The 20,446-nt window shown below is 33.4% G+C and overlaps 1 protein-coding gene and 1 pseudogene across 1 annotated transcript; both read right to left on the reverse strand.

Annotated features, from left to right (window-relative positions):
* Positions 1 to 2,987: 2,987 nt before the first annotated feature.
* On the reverse strand, positions 2,988 to 5,750 carry LOC145033570 (G-type lectin S-receptor-like serine/threonine-protein kinase At2g19130 pseudogene; annotated as a pseudogene).
* A 3,259-nt stretch (positions 5,751 to 9,009) lies between these two features.
* On the reverse strand, positions 9,010 to 18,065 carry LOC145035387 (uncharacterized). The gene is made up of 3 exons (XM_078983935.1): positions 17,854 to 18,065; positions 10,119 to 10,746; positions 9,010 to 9,346 (listed from the first exon to the last, which is right to left on the reverse strand). Exons 1-3 carry the CDS (start codon positions 18,063 to 18,065, stop codon positions 9,332 to 9,334), a joined length of 855 nt encoding a protein of 284 aa, XP_078840061.1. The 3' UTR covers positions 9,010 to 9,331.
* Between the last annotated feature and the right edge of the window lie 2,381 nt (positions 18,066 to 20,446).

The following is a 20,446-nucleotide window of genomic DNA, read 5'->3' on the forward strand; positions in this document are numbered from 1 at the left end:
AAGGTAAAATCTTGCAACTTTATCCCCCTATCATATAGATCTAGATTGGATGTCTTAATGATGCTTTTTGGTCCCAAAATGTTAGATCTTGAGCATGACATGTTATTGATTCATTAAGTTGTATTTTCAGACCTTGGTAGACGATTTAAGTCATAAATATCGAGTCCTAATGGCTAGTTTTGTCCCATGCATGTTATTGAGAGTCTTAAGGCATTAAGATATTGCTTTTTATGGATCAAACACTTATTGAGCATGCAAGGTCATAACATTGGAAACTTTCTGATTCCTAATGACATTTTGACCTTGGATCTGCATTTGGACATGTAAATTCATTATATTAAGCACTTAATGGGAAAAAGAAGAAAAATACGGTTACACCGAGCGTACCTAGGAGTATGCCCAGCGTAAACGGTCATCAGCCTGGATATGGTCAATCGAGGAGTACATCCAACGAACCTCTAGAGTAGGCCTCGCGTACGCTTGATGAGTTGACTTAGCTGGGTGACTTGGATGGGTTGACTCGGTTGGGTTGACTCAGTTGATTTATGGATTTTGACCGGTTAGACCTTGATTTTGACGAAGTTCGACTCAAGGGTATTTTGGGTATTTTAGATTATGTCTAAGAATTAGTCATTTTGATGATTAGGTGTCGGTTTGAGCTGAGATTTGGAGTTAGGACCTCATCAGCTAGTGTTCGGTTATGAGATATATCCAGGGTCGAAGGCACCAATGCCGGCCCATTAGTTTATGTATCTTGGTTATAGGATATTGATATATTGATATTTGGCTGAGTAGTATATTTGAATGATTATCTTTATTTTGTTGATTTTGTATTAAGTTATTTGTTCGTATGTCGACATATTATGTTCGGTTGAAGTTGTATTGCTTTGTGTTGTAACCAACAATCCCAGGAGCATTCTAGATAGCTGAGGGTCGTTGGCATTCCAGACTCATACTGAGGGCTCAAGAGCATTCCAGATATGAATTAAGGGTCGGTAGATATGCCAAACTCGTACTGAGGACACTTAAACAAGCCAGACATAAGTTGTGTTCCCTAGGGCAAGCCTGACTTATGTTGTAGGCTCGGGAGCAAGCCAAATATCATATGTGTGCCTGAGGGTAATCCAGACTCATACTGTGGGATCAGGGATAATCCAGATCATTAGTTGTGGACCCAACACATGTTGTTATTTGTTATGTTTATGTGGTGGTATTTTGGGGGAACTCACTAATATTTGGCTTCCAGTGTTAGTTTATTGTTTCTGGTACATTGAATGATTGTGGAAAGGTGAAGGCGTGACCGTGCACATCCTCTTGTTTATGGGTTTTTATGATTTTGGGATACTCTGATATTGAATAAACATTTTGAAAACAATGGTTTTGAATGATTGGCTTTGAAAAGTTTAAAATTGTTGTGATTTTTGGTAGTGTTACAAATTGTGCCAAGTACCAAGCGAATGCTAGGTTACCTCATCTCACAACCGTTTAGAATATTTTTCATTATCTCCATCAAACTCCGACTTTTGGAATGCGGTATGCATCAAACACACGATTCTTTATTCGCATTTTATGATGTTGATCTTGGAGGTTGTCAATTGGATCGCAAGAGTACTGCCGGAGGATGTCAACTCTTTGGTTTTGGCAGTCGAAAAAGCAGACATGTGTATCGATTTCCATAGTTGATGCTGAATATATTGATGTTGTGGCATGTGCTTCTCAAGTGATCTGGATCAAAAGTCAATTATGTGACTATGCGATTAACATGAAGAAAATTCCATTATATTGTGATTCTCAAAGTGCAATTCGCATATGCCATAATCTAGTTCAACAATCCAAACAAAACATATTGCACTTCGACACCATTTCATCAAAGATCATGTTGAGGATGACAGTATTGAAGTTCATTTTGTTAAAGAAACACACCAATTGGCTTATATTTTTACAAAACAACTCGATGAAAAATCATTTTTGAGAATTTTAAATGGGTTGGGAAGGATTTAAGCTTTTTATCTTCCTAATTCTAACTAATTTTTCTTTGATTTGAAATGTGAAGTTGTATACTAACATTCGTTACTGACATAATTTCATTCAGACGTTGTTATGCACGCTCAGTGATTCTACACGCTTTGTTTTCGACATTGGCTCTGACTCATTCAAAAAATGTTCTCTACTAACAAATTGGAAGCAAATGATTTATTGAAGTAATGACGAATAGAAAGCCAAGGCTTGTGTTCAAGCGGTATAATTAATAATCCTATCATTCAAAGTCAAATGGGTATAATAATACAACAATCCAAAGTCAAACTCCAAATAATATCCAATATGTTAAACAATGATAAGTAAAAATTGACAAGTAATAATAACTCAAAACATAACAAGGGAATAATCCTATGAAATAAACATGCAATACAAATACTTCTATTTCCTAATCTCCTGTCAATCCTTATAGTCCAAACTCTAAATCATAATCAACATCCAAGCTTTTGAATAGAAAGCACAAAGCATTCTACTCAATAATTTCTCGTATAATTAAACTTTGATCTAGTTGAACCATCACACTAGTCATGATGGATAGTTAGCACACAAATGCATCTGATAAGAAGGAATATCTTACACCTGTGATTAGGAATATCTCAATCTCACTTTTAGGCTAACCCATGAAATGATTATCTCATACCCGCTTTAGGAATATCTCCAACTGCTTTTAGTCCAACTAATGAAAGGAATGTCGTTTACCTGTTTTAGGAATATCTCATGTCAAAGTTGGGTGCCTAGGCCTTTCGGTCTCAATCCCATCATAAGTGATAGCACATAAGGATGCCAAAACATTTTCAAACCAACAAAACTTCTGAATAGAGTAAAAATCCTTCCAAATTATGTTTAATGCTATACACAAGTATTACATATAGTAGACTCATTCCACACGAAGGAATATAATATAGAATTAGAATATTAATGTATGTATAGAGACATGTACTCTTGATAAACTTACCTTAAAGATCTTTCTTACATGAACTATCAATGACTCGTTTATTTTTATGAAGACACAATGTCAAATGTGAAAATAACAAAGAAGATAAAGGGAATTACCTTCAAGAAGATAATATGTTTGATGAGGATTCACCACCGGTGAAATTTGCTATGGACTAGTCTGCACCCGCTTGAAGGTGAATCGGTGAAGAACGCGTCATCCCCCATGTCCTCAACAAATAAAGCCGCAATTTGGGGAATCGGAGGCATGCTCACATCTGAAACCCCTTCAAGAATTCGTTCCACCAGACTCATGGCAGGCCTACTCTCTTCCTCATATTGGATACACCAACATGCAACTTTGCAAATTTTTGTCACTTCTTCAGTACAAGCTTCCCTATTTAATCTTGTATCTAGCAGGCTAAGGATATCACCTCCCTCTATAAGAACATTTGCAACCAAACCAGGGAAGAAAGTACTCCTTGAATCTTCGCATTGCTCTGCATTCCGCTTGCCATGAACTAATTCAAAAAGCATCATTCCATAGCTATATACATCTGCTTTGGCTGTCACAGCCACCCCCGATAACCATTCTGGTGCGAGATACCCTATTGACCCCCTTGCGGTTGTCAAAACCCTACTAAAGTCTCGACCAACAAGCTTTGCCAACCCAAAATCAGCAATTTTTGGTTGGAAATCAGCATCTAAAAGAATGTTATCTGGCTTTATGTCACAGTGAATTATACAGTCTAGGCACTTCTCATGAAGATAAACCAATGCCTTTGCAGTTCCAAGCGCAATCTGGTACCTTGTTTTCCAGTTTAGAACTTGTTTTTCATGGAAAAGATGGCTATTTAGAGAACCTTTTTCCATGTAATCATACACCAATAACTTGTTGTTACCTTCTGCACAAAACCCACGAAGGCGTACAAGATGAACATGTTGGATTATACCCATTGTGCTAACTTCGCTCCTGAATTGCTTTTCTCCTTGGCTAATGCTTTCAAGCTTTTTCACTGCCACAATGGACGAATCATGAAGTACCCCCTTAAAAACGGAGCCAAAACCACCACCTCCTAATTTTTCCGAGAAATTTTTGGTGGCTATTTTTAAATCTTTATAGGCGAACGCCACCAATGATCCCTCCATTATTGTCTTGCCAACCAATATCCTCTTTCTTCTATAGATTAAAAGAAAAATTAGACCTAAGACAAAAACAACACCTGCAACCGACCCGACAACAACCCCCACGGTATCAAAATTATTCTTTTTACGATGTGGAATCTCTTTTGAAGCAACTTTAACATAGATTGTGTTCCCACTAGCATTGTCTTCTGATAGGTTCAAGAGATCTCCATCCCAAACTGAACATTGATTATTGATAAAAGAGTAAGCATTACAGGAACAATCGCTTAAACAAGTTGTACGGCATATTCCAGCAGTCCCAACTGCTACAGAATTATTTGGAGGCAAGCTCCTGACTGTAACCATTAGAAAATCAGACTTTTCCACGTTTCCCCCACATCGCAAATCGGTTTTTCTCTCACACCCACCAGAGAAATCACCCTGATTCCAATCATTCTCGGATCTAGGCTTGAAGCCAATCAAGCAACTACAGAAATGGAGTTCAGTCTGCCTGCAAGTACCAAAAGCCCCGCACAAAGCATAGACCCCACACTGCATTCTAGGTTGAGACCAAAGTGTATTCCACCCTTTGGTAGTTTCCAACCATGATTGCTGCTGAAGTTGACCAGAAACATCCATTACAAATCTAGCTATCATGGTGGGAGAATAAGTGATGTAACTCCCATTCTCATTTCTATAGTAGCTGAAATTATAAATGGAATTTAGCCTGATCAATTCAGGTGTGAAGTTATAAACTTGCTCCTTCCAAGGCCCAGTTGTCCAATATTCTTGGGAGCCATTCCACTTGCTCACATAATTTATACTATTCGGGTCGAACTCCAAAGAAAAGAGCCCTACAGCAGGATCTTCATTGCTTCTCCATGACGTTAGAAGCTGGCTCCTTTTCACTCTATTGTCATAACCAAATTTAGCACCAGGCAACCAAGTATGTGTTGGGTGATCAAAACTTTGCCAAATAGGTTCAACTGAATTTGAGCTGTCACTCAAAGCTAAGTTACCATCATCATGAAGAACAGCTATTGCAGACTTCAAAGTGGTGGTGGTGGAGACATTTGTGGACCAAATCTGGGACTTGGACTCATTCAAGAGCACCAAATTACCATCAACGATTTTTAATTCTGAACGGAATCTATCAGAGATGGGTGTTTCTCTGTTTGCTACCCAAACAATGGTAGGAGGATTGGAATAGAGCTTTTTATACCAGATGCCTATGTAATACTTGGAGGAGTTGCCTGCTTTGAAGAAACCGAGCTCGAATTGTTCACCTTTGGATATGATTGTATAGTCTCCAGACAGAGACTGGTTTGCAGATATGGTAGTGGCTCCCGATGAGATAGTTATGGCCAGAGACAAATACAGGACCAGAAACCTTACTAAACTTTTTCTTTCTGTGAAGCACATGACTTGTACAAAATTTAGACAGTGAGATAGATAAAGAGAGAAAGAGTGATAACATGTATTATAACATAAGCAGAAACATATCACCAGAATTGGGTTCTATACTACTGACATTTAAGCCCTCAGGTGAAGTTCTAAGAGGTCAAACATGAAAGTTATTGATAGATTATTGAAACTTTCTAATAACTTCAACAAAATACGCACATTGACAGTGGAATGATTCATCAAATCATCAATCACCTATATTCCACATGTTTGACAAATGACATACATTCCTTACAACAAATAGATGTAAATACGAAGCCAAAATTTCTGTGTGGTGGGACTTGGCATCCTTGCTTTCCCTATCAGGTCCAAGCAAATTACTCCATTGATAATGACGCATATAATTGCCCAAGATCTTTATGTCAAAATATAATTATGAATAACAATATTCCATCTTACTTTAAATTTTCTATATTTCCATATCCACGCTGCATATGTAAAGTACAAATTTATAGTTACTAACCTTTTTTAGCTACAATTAAACCTTGTTAACAAACTGTCCCTAGTTTTTAGAAGGCACCAATGATGCTATTTGATAGGAGTGCAGGTGGTGTGACCAAATCTTTCCCTTAATACTACTTTATTAAAAAGTTAGAAGACAAATAATAATACATTAATGACAATACAGTTGCATGCTTGTTAGGTTTGTTACATATATTATTAATAATACTTGGAATTTATATACCAATAAAAAGACATTAAATGCCCATGTCACTTATATGAAAATCCCAACTCAAATTTTAAAATTACATTTGGGCTTTAGGGTCAAATGAATTATACATCAATGAAAAAGAATACTAGCATTACAGTTTCAGTATTTCGCGGTCATTGTTTCAAATTTGTGACAACAAGAGTCGAGATAAATCACAATCATATAAACTCCTGCAATTTCCGTTCAATTGTTCAAGGTCGATTGGCAATTACAATAGAAATAATTTGAAAGGTGAGCGTATGTAATTGAACAAATAATACAAACAAGTAAGTAAATTTTTAAATTTGATTGATATAATATGTACATATAAGTTACTAACATTGATTTTTTTTTTATAAAAAAGATGTCTCGAACTAAAAATTTTAAATCCGGTTGTTCTATACATAAAAAGAAAACAGAAAAAAGAAAATATTTATAATTAAAGAAAAGCTATCTATCGATTTATTATCAAACAAGTGCCAAAATGTCATTCTAGAGAATAATAAGTTCAATGGGAACAAAATGTATTTGAAGATAAGCTATGGAGTTGTAGATAATAATCAGTTTAATTGTTAACTTCAACATCATGTGAAATAAAAGCATTCAATAAATTAAACATGTAGTACAACTAGATATATCTTTTACTCTTCAACTTTATCTCTATCTTGTAGGGTTGGGAATCAGTTCGGTTTATAGGTTCTTTAGTTTCCTCAGTTTGAAATTTTTTTGTTATAATTCGAAAACCGAACATAATCTATTCAAATTCTCTATAGCAAACAGAAAACCAAATTCTAATTCAATTTGGTTCTGTTTGAAAGCCGAGAAAACCAAATATTAACTTTAAAAAAAAAATTAATGTCGTAATTTTCCAAATATAAATTAGAATTGTTTAAAATAAAAACCTAAAGTTGCAAACATAAAGATCTAAAGTTTCATACGAACAGATTCAAGGTTTAATACATAAAATAATAAAATGGTCCTAGTACTAGCTATAATGATTTTTACTTTATAACTAATATTTTTATTTAATATATAAAATATTGATGATCCTAAAATGAAATGACATATGCGCAATAAGAATTAGGATCATGAATCAAACAATGAAATATATATAATATATTTTTTAAGTAATTACTTTATGAAATTCAGTTTTTTCGATTCGGTTTGGTTTAAACTTCATGAGACCAAAACTCAAACCAAAAACCCAATTCATAATTCGGTTTGATCTCGGACCAAACCAAAAACCGAATTTAAATATGGTTTGGTATGAAATCGATATCGGTTCGATATGATTTTCAGGTTTTCTGGTTCCGGATCAAATAATTCTCACCCGTACGATCTTGTTCTATACTAATTAAATTTCCTGAGAAAACAAACCACATACGCGTATAATTTATAATTATAGCATACTTAGAAATACTTTAATTATTCAACATAATTTCGGAATAATATCTGATTCGTTTTCATATACAACCACTATCTGGGCTTACTTATTAAATCAATTCCCATTATCTTATACCTTGATTCCCTAATAAAAACATGCAAATATCAAAGCTAAATTTGTAACGGGCAAAAAATATCTTTTTAAATTAAACTTAACGGCAAAGTCAAAAGGGGTTAGTCAAAAAACTCAAAATCAGCAAAGTTGATGGAAATAGAAACAATTGTGAAAATTTTGAAACTTTGACTAAAACTGTGACCTTGTACCAACTATAGGGACCATTTCTGGAATTTACTATATTTAAAAGGAAGCACGAGTAAGGTTTGCTACTTTGACTTCAATTTTCAAAGTAAACTTTGGAGGAAAATGAAAGCTACACAGTACACACAAATGATAGGTCGTTATTGTGCACCATTCATTTTTAGTAATTCAATTCAAACTTTCAGTACCAACAAACCCACTTATTATTTCAAAGGTTAAGAGATCATCTCATCTATTGTCTTATTTTCACTATAACGATAATCCATTTGCAACAGAAAGTCAAAGACTCATTTATTTTATGAAAATTACTCAAAAAGATGATATATTTTTCGTTTTTTAAACATTTATTTATTCACTAAATTTTTTTTGTCCAAATTTGTCTATTAAACTTGTTTTTTTTGTCCATCTCTTACACTCATGCCCAGTTGCTATGGGTTTAACCTGTTTTCGATGTTCTTTGCAGCTCCAACAAGATTCTGGTCATCTTCTCCGGCGAGTCTCTAAAGAACATGGTTTTTCCTACGAGACTCCGGTCATCATGGATATCACTACTAGAAAAGTAGGTAATTACCTACAGCAGTATTCGTAGGAGATCTGTAGGAGCAAGGCGTTACTTACAGAATTCTTACAAAAAAACAGGTTGTAGGTAAAAACCCCATGGGTAATTTTTTCCTACGAAGCACCTACAAACTTTCCTACCGCTTTCCTACGGAATGTTCTGTCGGAAATTTACCTACAGAATACCTACAAAAATCTTTTACTACGGATTACCTACATATTACTTACGGGTTTATTTTCCTACAGAATACCTACGAACTTTATTTACTACAGAGTACCTACAGATTATTTTCCTACAGAATACCCACTGCCTCCTTTTTCCTAGAGAATACCTACAGACTGTATTGGACTCTATTTCCTACAGAATATCTACAATTTTTTTTTGACAGCTTTTATTGAATACAATTATGTCACAAATCTGTTGCTATATTAAATTTATAATTTAAAAAATATCCAAATTTTATGCTCAAAAGTAACCCAAGAATAACCACAAAAATAATTATAATAATAGTCAAAATACTATTATATTCATTAACATTAAAATGGTAAACAACATAACATTCATACATTCAAATACTCAAAATACCATTACAATGTCATGAAAAAAACTAAGAACTAATCAATAACATAACATTCATTAAGTGTTTTAAAACAATAACTAAGAATTACTTAGTGGACTACCGGACGGGTTGAATTTTCTCATAAAAGCCCGCCAATTGTAGTTGCATTTGCAATTCCATTTCATTTCACTTTTGTTCCATTTGCAAATACACTTGACTTTACATTTATTCCATGGCATGTTGCCTGTTTGACACTTGTTGTCACAACTCATTTACCTAAAAATGGCAAGAAAAACACATCGAGTTAGTAAATGTAATTCAACTTTAAAACATGATAGCAATGTACTTTACTTTTATTTCATTAAAAGAGCATACTATCCATAATAGCAATGTACTTTGCTTTTAAAATCCAAAAATACTTTATTAATAAAATTGGATCATTATTTACGTAAAAATCGTTGACTGTATACTACCTAAAAGCAACAAGCCAACAAGAAGCAAGAATGTGTCCCATGAACTACATACAATTTCCAAACACCGACTCTTAAACTTCAGCAAGCTTACTATATCTTCCAAGTTCCAACTTCCAAAAGCATTATGCTTTCCTGCATATAGCATTAGTAAGCTTCTTTAACATGAAAAGCCAAGTTTGTTAGCTAATTATTTAATATTGGTCCTAAGAAGATTGAAAACAAAAATTCTAATTATATATGAAATATCAGATAAGTTATTTAATATAAATAAGTAAAAATAATTTATTTAAAATGATTATGATCAAAATACGTGTAATTCCACATGAAGCATGTTTCTAATAATTGTTAAAACCAAATCTATTCAACCTTGTTGCACTTCACGACTTACAAGGCACAGATGGAAATAGATTATAACAGAAGTTATAAACATACATATAAAACAACTCCATTTGAAAATTATAACAAAAGTTAGGGGTTTGACAATCAAGGTCATTAGATTGGATTTGAATGCATATCTATAATTTCAAACTTTCTCAATCGTTCAAACTAACTTAGGCTATCTTCTATTAGTTTACCTTACAAAAGCAAAGCTGAGGATGGCGGCTGATTGACGACGGTAGATTAACAATGGTGGCTGACAGCGGTGGGTGATCGGATACGGATCCTGGATGATGATGGTGGATGACCGTGTAACCCGCACGGTTGACAACGATGGTGAGGGTTTCCAGCGAGCTTCGTCTTCCTAAATCGGTGGCGGCGGTGATGAGGTGAACCGATAAGGGTTTCCAATGAGGTTTAGATTTGGTGGAGCAGTGGCGTTGAAATAGACCGGTGGTGGAATCTGAATCGATGATGGCGATGTACGATGAGAGAGTAGAAAAAGGCAAAGGAGCGACATGAGATATGGTGAAGAGGAGTCGAAAGCAGTGGGGATGGCGTTGATCGATTCTGGAAACCACAGTGGAATCCAAATAGGGTGGAGGGAGATCAGAGAAATCGGGAGTAGGGCGAGATGGCGGAGAAGAGTAACGGGAATAGGACGATGTCGTTGGCGGCGGTCGACTCCGGCAGCGACAACAATTCCGGCATGGCCGATTTCGTCTACCATTTGGAAAGTGGGATGAAGGAAGGGATTTCTCAATCTCATATTTTCCACAGGATGGGAGGGAAATTAGATCAGGCGGGACATTAGAAAATTTTGACCTAATGAAGTTACAATGGGTTTTATCAATTTTGGCTCGTTAGAAATGGGTAGGTAACCCAAACAGTAGGAAATTTGTAGATAATCAAATATTAAGCTAATTAAAAATATAAGGACTAAGTTTTATAAATAAATTATTACTATCTTATTATTTAACATTTTTGATGTTTTTAAAATAATAATTTTAAATTTTAAATAATATACTTAAAACTCATTTTAACCATTAAAATAATATACTTTTTCTTGAGTTATAACGTATTTTGTCAGTCTTTTATATATACCTAACATAATGATCATATATTTTATCAAAACAGATTTTGCAAAATGTAAAATGTTTATGGAACTACTTTTTTGGCAAATAATAGGTTCCACATAATTTCCAAAATAGATTTTAACAAAACTATTGAATCTAGATTTTATAAGCAAAATTTGTTTCTCAATAATTTTGGAAGATATCTTGCTTTGCAAAACGATGTCAATTGTGTTATGTATAAATCGGTCAAAACAAGCAATCAAAGTGTAATTAACTTGTGAAAAAAATAAAATGAAAAAACGACATTTAACTGTTGAAAAATAAAAAGATAAAAAAAGACCGTAAAAAATCTGTAGGTAAATATCTACGGAATACCTACAGATAAAGGTAATCTACAGGTAATCCGTAGGTATTTACCTACAGATTACCTACCATATTTTCTAATTTTTTTATTTTTCAAATGACAAATATCGTTTTTCCGTTTCATTTTTTTCACAATTTAAGTATACTTTGATTGTTTTGTTTTCACCAAGTTATATGCATCATTACAACTCATTACTATATATATAATAAACAAAAAACTATCTATGTTTGTTCTTAAACGACAATTAACATCATTAAACAAATACATGATATACTAAACATAATACATACATACCGTATATATGTAAATATGTGTACTTATTTGTATTTGTGTTTAGAAAATAACATTGATTTTAAAAAAATAATTTTTTTTAATGAGTAATGGGTTCTAATGGTGCCTACGTTTGTATGTAAGTTTATATTATGTATGCGTCGGACAAAACAAAGCTATCAAATTATAATTAAGTTGTGAAAAAAATTAAACGAAAAAACGACATTTGACCGATGAAAAATAAAAAATAAAAAATAAAAAAAAAACCGTAGGTAGTCTGTAGGTAAATACCTACGGATTGCCTACGGCTAAATGTAATCTGTAGGTAATCCGTAGGTATTACCTACAGATTACCTACCATATTTTTTAATTTTTCTATTTTTTAAAGGTTAAATATCGTTTTTTCGTTTCGTTTTTTTAACAACTTAATTATATTTTGATTGCTTTGTTTTAACCAAGTTATACATAACATAAACTTACAAACAAACGTATGCATCATTAGAACCCATTACTATATATACATAATAAACAAAAAGTTATCTATGTTTGTTCTTAAGCTACAATTAACATCATTAAACAAATACATGATATAGTAAACATAATACATACATACGGTGTGTATGTAAATGTTTGTACTTATTTATATTTGTGTTTAGAAATAACATTGATTTAAAAAGACAAAAAAAAAATTACAAATGAGTAATAGGTTCAAATGGTGCACACGTTTGTATGTAAGTTTATGTTATGTATAACTCTGTAAAAACAAAACAATCAAAGTAAAATTAAGATGTGAAAAAAATAAAACGATAAAAACGACATTTGACCATTGAAAAATAGAAAAATAAAAAAGACTGTAGGTAACAATCTGTAGAAAATACCTACGGATTGCCTACAGATAAAGATAATCTGTAGGAAATCCGTAGGTATTTTCCTACGGATTACCTACGATTTTTTTTTCTATTGTTCAAGGGTCAAATGTTGTTTTTTTCGTTTCATTTTTTTTTCACAACTTAATTATACTTTGATTGCTTTGTTTAAACCAATTTATACATAACATAAACTTACAAACAACGTGTGTATCGTTATAACCCATTATTATATATACATAATACACAAAAAACAATCTATGTTTGTCATTAAGCCATACATATGGTGTGTATGTAAATGTGGGTACTTATTTGTATTCGTGTTTAGAAAATAACTTTGATTCAAAAAAAAAAAAAAAAAAAAAAAAAAAAAAAAAAAAAACTTCTAAATGAGTAATGGGTTCTAATGATGCATATGTTTGTATGTAAGTTTATATTATGTATAGATCGGTCAAAAGAAAGCAGTCAAAGTATAATTAAGTTGTGAAAAAAAAAACGAAAAAAACAACATTTGACCCTTGAAAAATAAAAAAATTTAAAAAAAATCCGTAGGTAATCTGTAGCAAAATACCTACGAAATACCTACAGATAAAGGTACGGATTACCTACAGATTACCTACCATATTTTTTAATTTTTCTATTTTTCAAAGGTCAAATATCGTTTTTTCGTTTCATTTTTTTCACAACTTAAGTATACTTTGATTGTTTTGTTTTCACCAAGTTATATGCATCATTAGAACTCATTACTATATATATAATATACAAAAAACTATCTATGTTTGTTCTTAGAGAATTAACATCATTAAACAAATACATGATATACTAAACATAATACATACATATGGTGTGTATGTAAATATGTGTACTTATTTGTATTTGTGTTTAGAAAATAACATTGATTTAAATAATAATTTTTTTTAATGAGTATTGGGTTCTAATGGTGCATACGTTTGTATGTAAGTTTATATTATGTATAAGTTGGACAAAACAAAGCTATCAAAGTGTAACAACCTGAAATTTCGTTTCATTGCTTGTGCCCCTTTTCGCGACTCATTTCGATCATCCAATCGCCGTTTCTGATTTCGTTTCCGATTTCCGTCAATTAAATTAAGTCATTAATGTGGATTTTATTTTATGACTTAATGAATGTCCTAATACCCTTAGAACTCATTCTAACGCCTAGTATTAGCGATCGGAACATTTCTAAAATCAACCATATCGAGTAACGGCAACTTAATCGGGTGCGACCAAAAGCCCCGTTTAACGTCGGTACCAGGTAGAATTCCACCGTGTCCCAAACTTAGGACCTATTTAAACTTATTCAAGCTATCATTTGAGGCTTTTTCTCTCTCTCTCCTAAATCCAAGTTTAAGGGTCCAAATCATCAATTTAAGGCTCCAAATCTTTGAGGTACCTTCCATAACTTGTTATGCAACCTATCCAGCCTTCAAATTCGAGTTTAAACCATGGATTAGGACCATTATCATGAGTTTACGGCCCTGGAACAGTCCTAGGCCGTAAACTCAAGTAAATGGGGTTTTTGGAGCAACAAAACCCTTCCAAACCACAATTGGACCTTAGATATGGCTAGATAACTTTATGGAATGGACCTAGAATGCATTAATCCATGATTTAGAGCCTTGTATATGATTTTACGGCCCCGAATGGTGCTTAGGCCGTAAACCCATATTTAAAGGGTTTTTATGCCCTTAAACACTTCTAAAACACCAACAAAGCTTAGATACGACTTGTAGAATTATGGTTTTGGCCTTGGGACACTTTGAACATCAATTTTGAGGGGTAAATGGGAGTTTATGGCCAAGGCACATGCTTGGGCCGTAAACTCCATGTTCTTGGGGAGTAAACTCCTCTAAAGGTGTTAAAATGCCACTTTAACACACCTAAAGCCTTAGAATAAATTCTAGAAGTGTATACAAACATGTTTTAGACCTTTAAACATAATAAATCACCCATTAAGGGAGTTCACGGCCATGAGGGGGTCTCATGGGCCGTAAACTCCAAAAATGATGTCAAAAGTCCCTTAAAACTTCATGAAAGGCCTTGGAACAATTTTAGGAATCACATGTGATTGATTTGGAAGCATTAAAACACTTATTCAAGGGTGCATAGGAGTTTACGGTCGTAAGCTCCATGCTAAGGCCGTAAACTCCCTTAAGTGTTGTCATTTGGTGTTTTAAATTAATTCCAAGCCTTAAATCAAACCCTATAAATTTTCCCCTAAGTGTTTCAAGCCAATTTGCACCATAAACCACCCCACCATGAGTTTACGGCCGTAAACTCATGGGGAATGGGTGTTATAGGCCGAAAACTCTTGTATGAGTTTACTCTTGGGGAGTAAACTCAAATTCCAAGTCCCTAATGCCATTACACGTCCGTAGATGTCACCCGAGTCCTTCCAAACACTTGTAATGGGGTGTTTCCGTGACCAAAAGTGTTTGTCCCTAACAATTAAGTAATCTAAGTCCTAATTAGATACAAATGTGTATCTTTTCATTATACATAGGAATCTCGTACGTTTGCAAGCCCCGAACCAATGTTTAGCATCCGAAATCGTCACATTTCTCATCCGGTGAGTTCATACCCCTACCCTTTTTCAACTATTTTTCATTGTTTTCAGGGGGAATACAAGCAAAAGTACAAGGAAATCTTGTACTACAACTTATTGTTTTCAGTTCAATTGATTTCATTTTGTATGTTCTAATATTAAAAATTGTGTTTATCAAATAGTTCGAATTAAGAAGTAGCTTTCAGACTAGTCACAAATTTCATGACAAAATGCTACAATCTAAATTATATTTTATAATCTACGAATACGAATACGAAACTATAACTAGGAATAGAACAAATACGAAAGTACAATTGAAAACAGAACAAATACGAAACTATAACTAGGAATAGAACGAATAGGAATACTAAAGTAATCATGCGAATACGAATACGAATATGAATACGAATATGAATAGTATTAGGAGTAGGATTAGGGATACGAATACGAATGCGAATACGAATACGAATACGAATACGAATACGAATACGAATACGAATAGTAATAGGAGTAGGATTAGGGAAACGAATACGACTGCGAATACGAATACGAATACGAATACGAATACGAATATGAATACGAATAGTAATAGGAGTAGGATTAGGGAAACTAATACGACTGCAAATACGAATACGAATACGAATAGTGTTAGGAGTAGGATTATGGATAGGAATACGACTGCGAATACGAATACGAATACGAATAAGTATATGAATATGATTAAGAATAGGAATACGAATACGAAGATACGTATCTAGGTACACTCTAGTGTAACACCATTAGGATATCAGAATACCTAGTTAATACAATAGGTACGAATGGAAATCAATCATTACATCAAAATTCAATAACTAAACTTACTTTTAGGAAAGTATGGGACTTTCCTGTGGAATGTTACATAACTAGAAAAGTGTAATTAACCAGATAACTTTATATCTTTCACAATTGGTAACATACAATCAAGAAAGTATGAGACTTTTCTAGGATCATAGCTAAACATAACCAGAACCGTGTAACCTAACAATTAATCAAACATTACTTTTAAGAAAATATGGGATTTTCTTGGATAACAACTTTTCGGTAAACCAAAGGAAACTCGTACATTTTCACAAAACAAACATCTTATGAACTCACCAGCTTTATGCTGATTTTCAAACTGCTTGTATTCTCAGGTCAACATTAGACAGGTACCTAGCGATCCTTTTGGAGAAGACGGAGCGTACAGAAGACTCGTCTTTACTTTTGTTCATATTACATATGTAAAATACTTGTACAACTTTACTTGCAAACAGATGTAAACAATATTATGTAATGTAATGTTTTGTGATTACTGCTTTACTATGTGCATTGGATTTGATACTCAACGTGGAGTCAACCCCGGAAATGTTTCCGCCTTGGTTTTCGGGGTGTGACACAATAATTAAGTTGTGAAAAAAATTAAACGAAAAAAACGACATTTGACCCTTGAAAAATAGAAAAATAAAAAAGACCGTAGGTAATCTGTAGGAAAATACCTACGGATTGCCTACAGATAAAGGTAATGTGTAGGTAATCCGTAGGTATTTTTCCAACGGATTACCTACGATTTTTTTTTTCAAGGGTCAAATGTCATTTTTTTCATTTCATTTTTTTCACTAGTTAATTATACTTTGATTGCTTTGTTTTAACCAATTTATAGATAACATAAACTTACAAACAAATGTATGCATCATTTGAGCCCATTACTATATATACATAATAAACAAAAAACTATCTATGTTTGTCATTAAGCCATAATTAACATCTTTAAACAAGTTCATGATATACTAAACATAATACATACATATGGTGTGTATGTAAATGTGTGTACTTATTTGTATTTGTGTTTAGAAAATAACTTTGATTAAAAAAAAACCTTCTAAATGAGTAATGGGTTCTAATGATGCATATGTTTGTATGTAAGTTTATGTTATGTATAACTCAATCAAAACAAAGCAATCAAAGTATAATTAAGTTGTGAAAAACAGTAAGACGAAAAAAAAAATGATATTTAACCCTTGAAAAATAGAAAAATAAAAAAATCCGTAGGTAATCTATAGGAAAATACTACGGATTACCTACAGATAAAGGTAATTGGTAGGTAATCCGTAGGTATTACCTACAGATTACCTACAGTCTTTTTTTATTTTTTTATTTTTCTATTTTTCAAGGGTCAAATTTTGTTATTTTTGTTGTTTCATTTTTTTTACAACTTCATTAATTAGAACCCATTACTATATATATAATAAACAAAAAGTTATCTATGTTTGTTCTTAAGGCACAATTAACATCATTAAACAAATACATGATATACTAATTATTATTATTTTTAATTGTTTACGTTTTATATATGTAAAAACAAAACGATAAAAAAATAGTTGTAAGACTCAAATAATAATAATAATAATAATAATAATAATAATAATAATAATAATAATAATATAATAATAATATAAATTTATTCTGTAGCTATTATGTAGTCATTCTCTTCTGTCGGTAGTCCGTAGCTAATCTGTAGCGAATTACCTATGGAATATCTACAGATTTAGTTTCATCGCTATTCCGTAGCAATTTTGTAGCTAATTACTAACGGAATACCTACCGATTTTTGTCTATAACTATTCCGTAGCTATTTTGTAGCGATTCCGTTACTAAATTAGGGTTTTCCATTCCATAGTTATTCCGTAGGTATTGTGTAGGTTATTTCCTATGGAAATATTCCATAGCTATTTTCCTATAGCAAAAGCCTTTGTTTTCTAGTAGTGTATATACACGCGAAGAACCTTTGCAGCAGCCACTAAACAACCACCGGTTTCACCGAGATTACCGGAACCATCATCACCTCCGACCACCCATTTTTCTGCCACCATCAAGTCTTGTTTCACCCTCCTTCTACCATCGCAATCTGCAGCAATAACCGGCAGCACAACTCTTATCACATCATCTGACCTTCCAACACTACTGTTACACCACCAAGAAACCATTTTTTACCTATACCAAGAAGCAATCGCTAGAAAAACGGAGTTATCGGAAAATGAGTCATTGTTAGAAAAAACATTGTTGGTCAGAAGCTCGACGGACAAGATGAAAAAAGCCAAGCCAGCGATGCAAAGAACACCGGAAACCAGCTAAACCCACACAAATCGGTCATAAAGGCAAGATATAGACAAAAAAAAAAGTTTAATGGAAAAATGCGCAAAAAAAATCAATGACTTAATGTGCACAAAACGAAAAATATCTTACCTACTACTAGAAACCTAAGTTTCAATTGTGGATTTAGCGATGGATTTATTCGCTAGCAAATTTTAGGCTTATACCGAGGGATTACGACAGATCTATGATTGTCTAAACAATTACTTTATTTATTCAACATATAGCATATTACTCAGGATTTAGCGAGAGATCAGTTGCGGACCTTGCAAGTATTTATCGATGCACCCTGATTCCTCGTTAATCAGTAAAAAATGAAGGCATTTAGCGAGGGTTCAACGAGGGATAAACAAACTGTCGATTTTTCCATGTGGTTTGTGTTTAGCGAGAGAACGTTGATGGAAACAATATTTTGGGTACACACTTTTTGTTTTTTCTACCATCAATCGCTAAAATTGGTGCAACCCAATTCAAGTTTCATGAAGTTGGTGTAAGTTTCCTTAATTCCTTCCCTCCTAAATCCACTTTATCACTCTGGAGTAAGTTCCCTTCGCTCTACTAACCTAATCATCTGTCACACCCCGAAACCGAAGGCGGAAACATCCCAGGGCGGAGGTGACTTCATGTGAATATCACAACCAATGTACATAGTAAGCGAAGTAAAACACAAAACATTACATTACATAGATTTCATTACATCAGTTGAAAAGTAAAGTAATACAAGTTTCATAGATACATGAGTTTAAACAAAAGAAAGACATGACTTCCATACGCTCCATCTTTTGCAAAAGGATGCGGGGTACCTGTCTAAGGAGAACCTCAGAATACAAGCATTTTAAAAATCAGCATAAAGCTGGTGAGTTCATAAGCGGTTTGTTTTTATGAAAATGTACAAGATTCCTTTTGGTTTCTGAAAATGTTACGACCCAAGAAAATCCCATATTTTCTTAAAAGTAAAGTTTAGTTGTTATGTTATGTTACACTTTTCTGGTTACGAATTGTGATTACCCTAGGAAAATCCTATATTTTCCTAATGTGAAAGATGTGTATTGAAAACCCGATTAACCTTGTGAAGTGTGTGTTTGTTTACCGACCCAAAAATGTAATGTAAAAGATGTATACTGAAAACTTGATTATCATAGTAAACTAATTCTTATGGTTATTAATTTACTATATCCATTATTACTAAAAAGTAAATCCCTGTTATCCAAATTGTGAGTTCTATAACCATACTACAGACTAGATATCACTCGAGACGAGGCCAATATCTTTTATGACTTTTGTCACCCTTGAACCTTTCGGTTCGGCTGTAGCTAGCAGCCAGGTGCGGGATAGTCAATCCCGTATAGATCTATACACTCAAGTCACGCTCCCTATCTAAGAGATTCTGGTTACAGGGGCGGTCCTCAACTCGCGTATCTCTGTGGAGTGTTCTTCGAGGACGTGTCTCCAATTTATAGGAATAACAAATCTACAAGTAATAATGTGGAATATCCTATTTAAGTTCTACCTACAAAGACGATCCTCCACTCGCGTATCTCTGTGGAGTGTTACCGAGGACAAAACAATAAACTAATTTTCTTGTTCAAAGTTCAAAGATTATGTTTTTAACTATTATAATATGGAAAACCATTTGTGAAAATATAAAGTACAACAATTTATAACGTTTTTCACAAATACTATGATAATGTGATCTGCAAGTTCAAACGGTTATCTGTTATGATTATCAATGTTAAAAACATATGTAATATGAAACACAACACATATAAAATAAGTTTTGATTACAAGTATTACTTGTACTTTACTTGTATTCCCCCCTGAAAACAGTGAAAAACATTGAAAAAGGGTAGGGGTATGAACTCACCGGACGAGAAATGTGTCGACTGGGATGCTAAACGTTGGATCAAGGCTTGGAAACGTGCGAGGTTCCTATGTAATGTTGAATGATACACAAATGTATCTAATTAGACTTTAAAACACTAATCGGATACGATTAAATACTCCAAGACGCGAAAACACTTCAAATTAAGTGTTTGGAGTGACCCGGGTGACGTTTATGGACATGAATGACTTGGATATGGAGTTTACTCTTCAAGTGTGTGGGGTGTTCTTATGTGCTAATTGGTCTTAAATCAATTGAGGGGTGATGCTAGGTTTGGTTCTAGGGCATTATCAAGGAATTAAATCAACCATGTGGACCAATTGATGAGTTTAC

This window comes from Lactuca saligna, chromosome 3 (genome assembly GCF_052625555.1).
Source record: "Lactuca saligna cultivar CGN05327 chromosome 3, ASM5262555v1, whole genome shotgun sequence".
NCBI classification, from domain to species: Eukaryota; Viridiplantae; Streptophyta; class Magnoliopsida; order Asterales; family Asteraceae; genus Lactuca; species Lactuca saligna.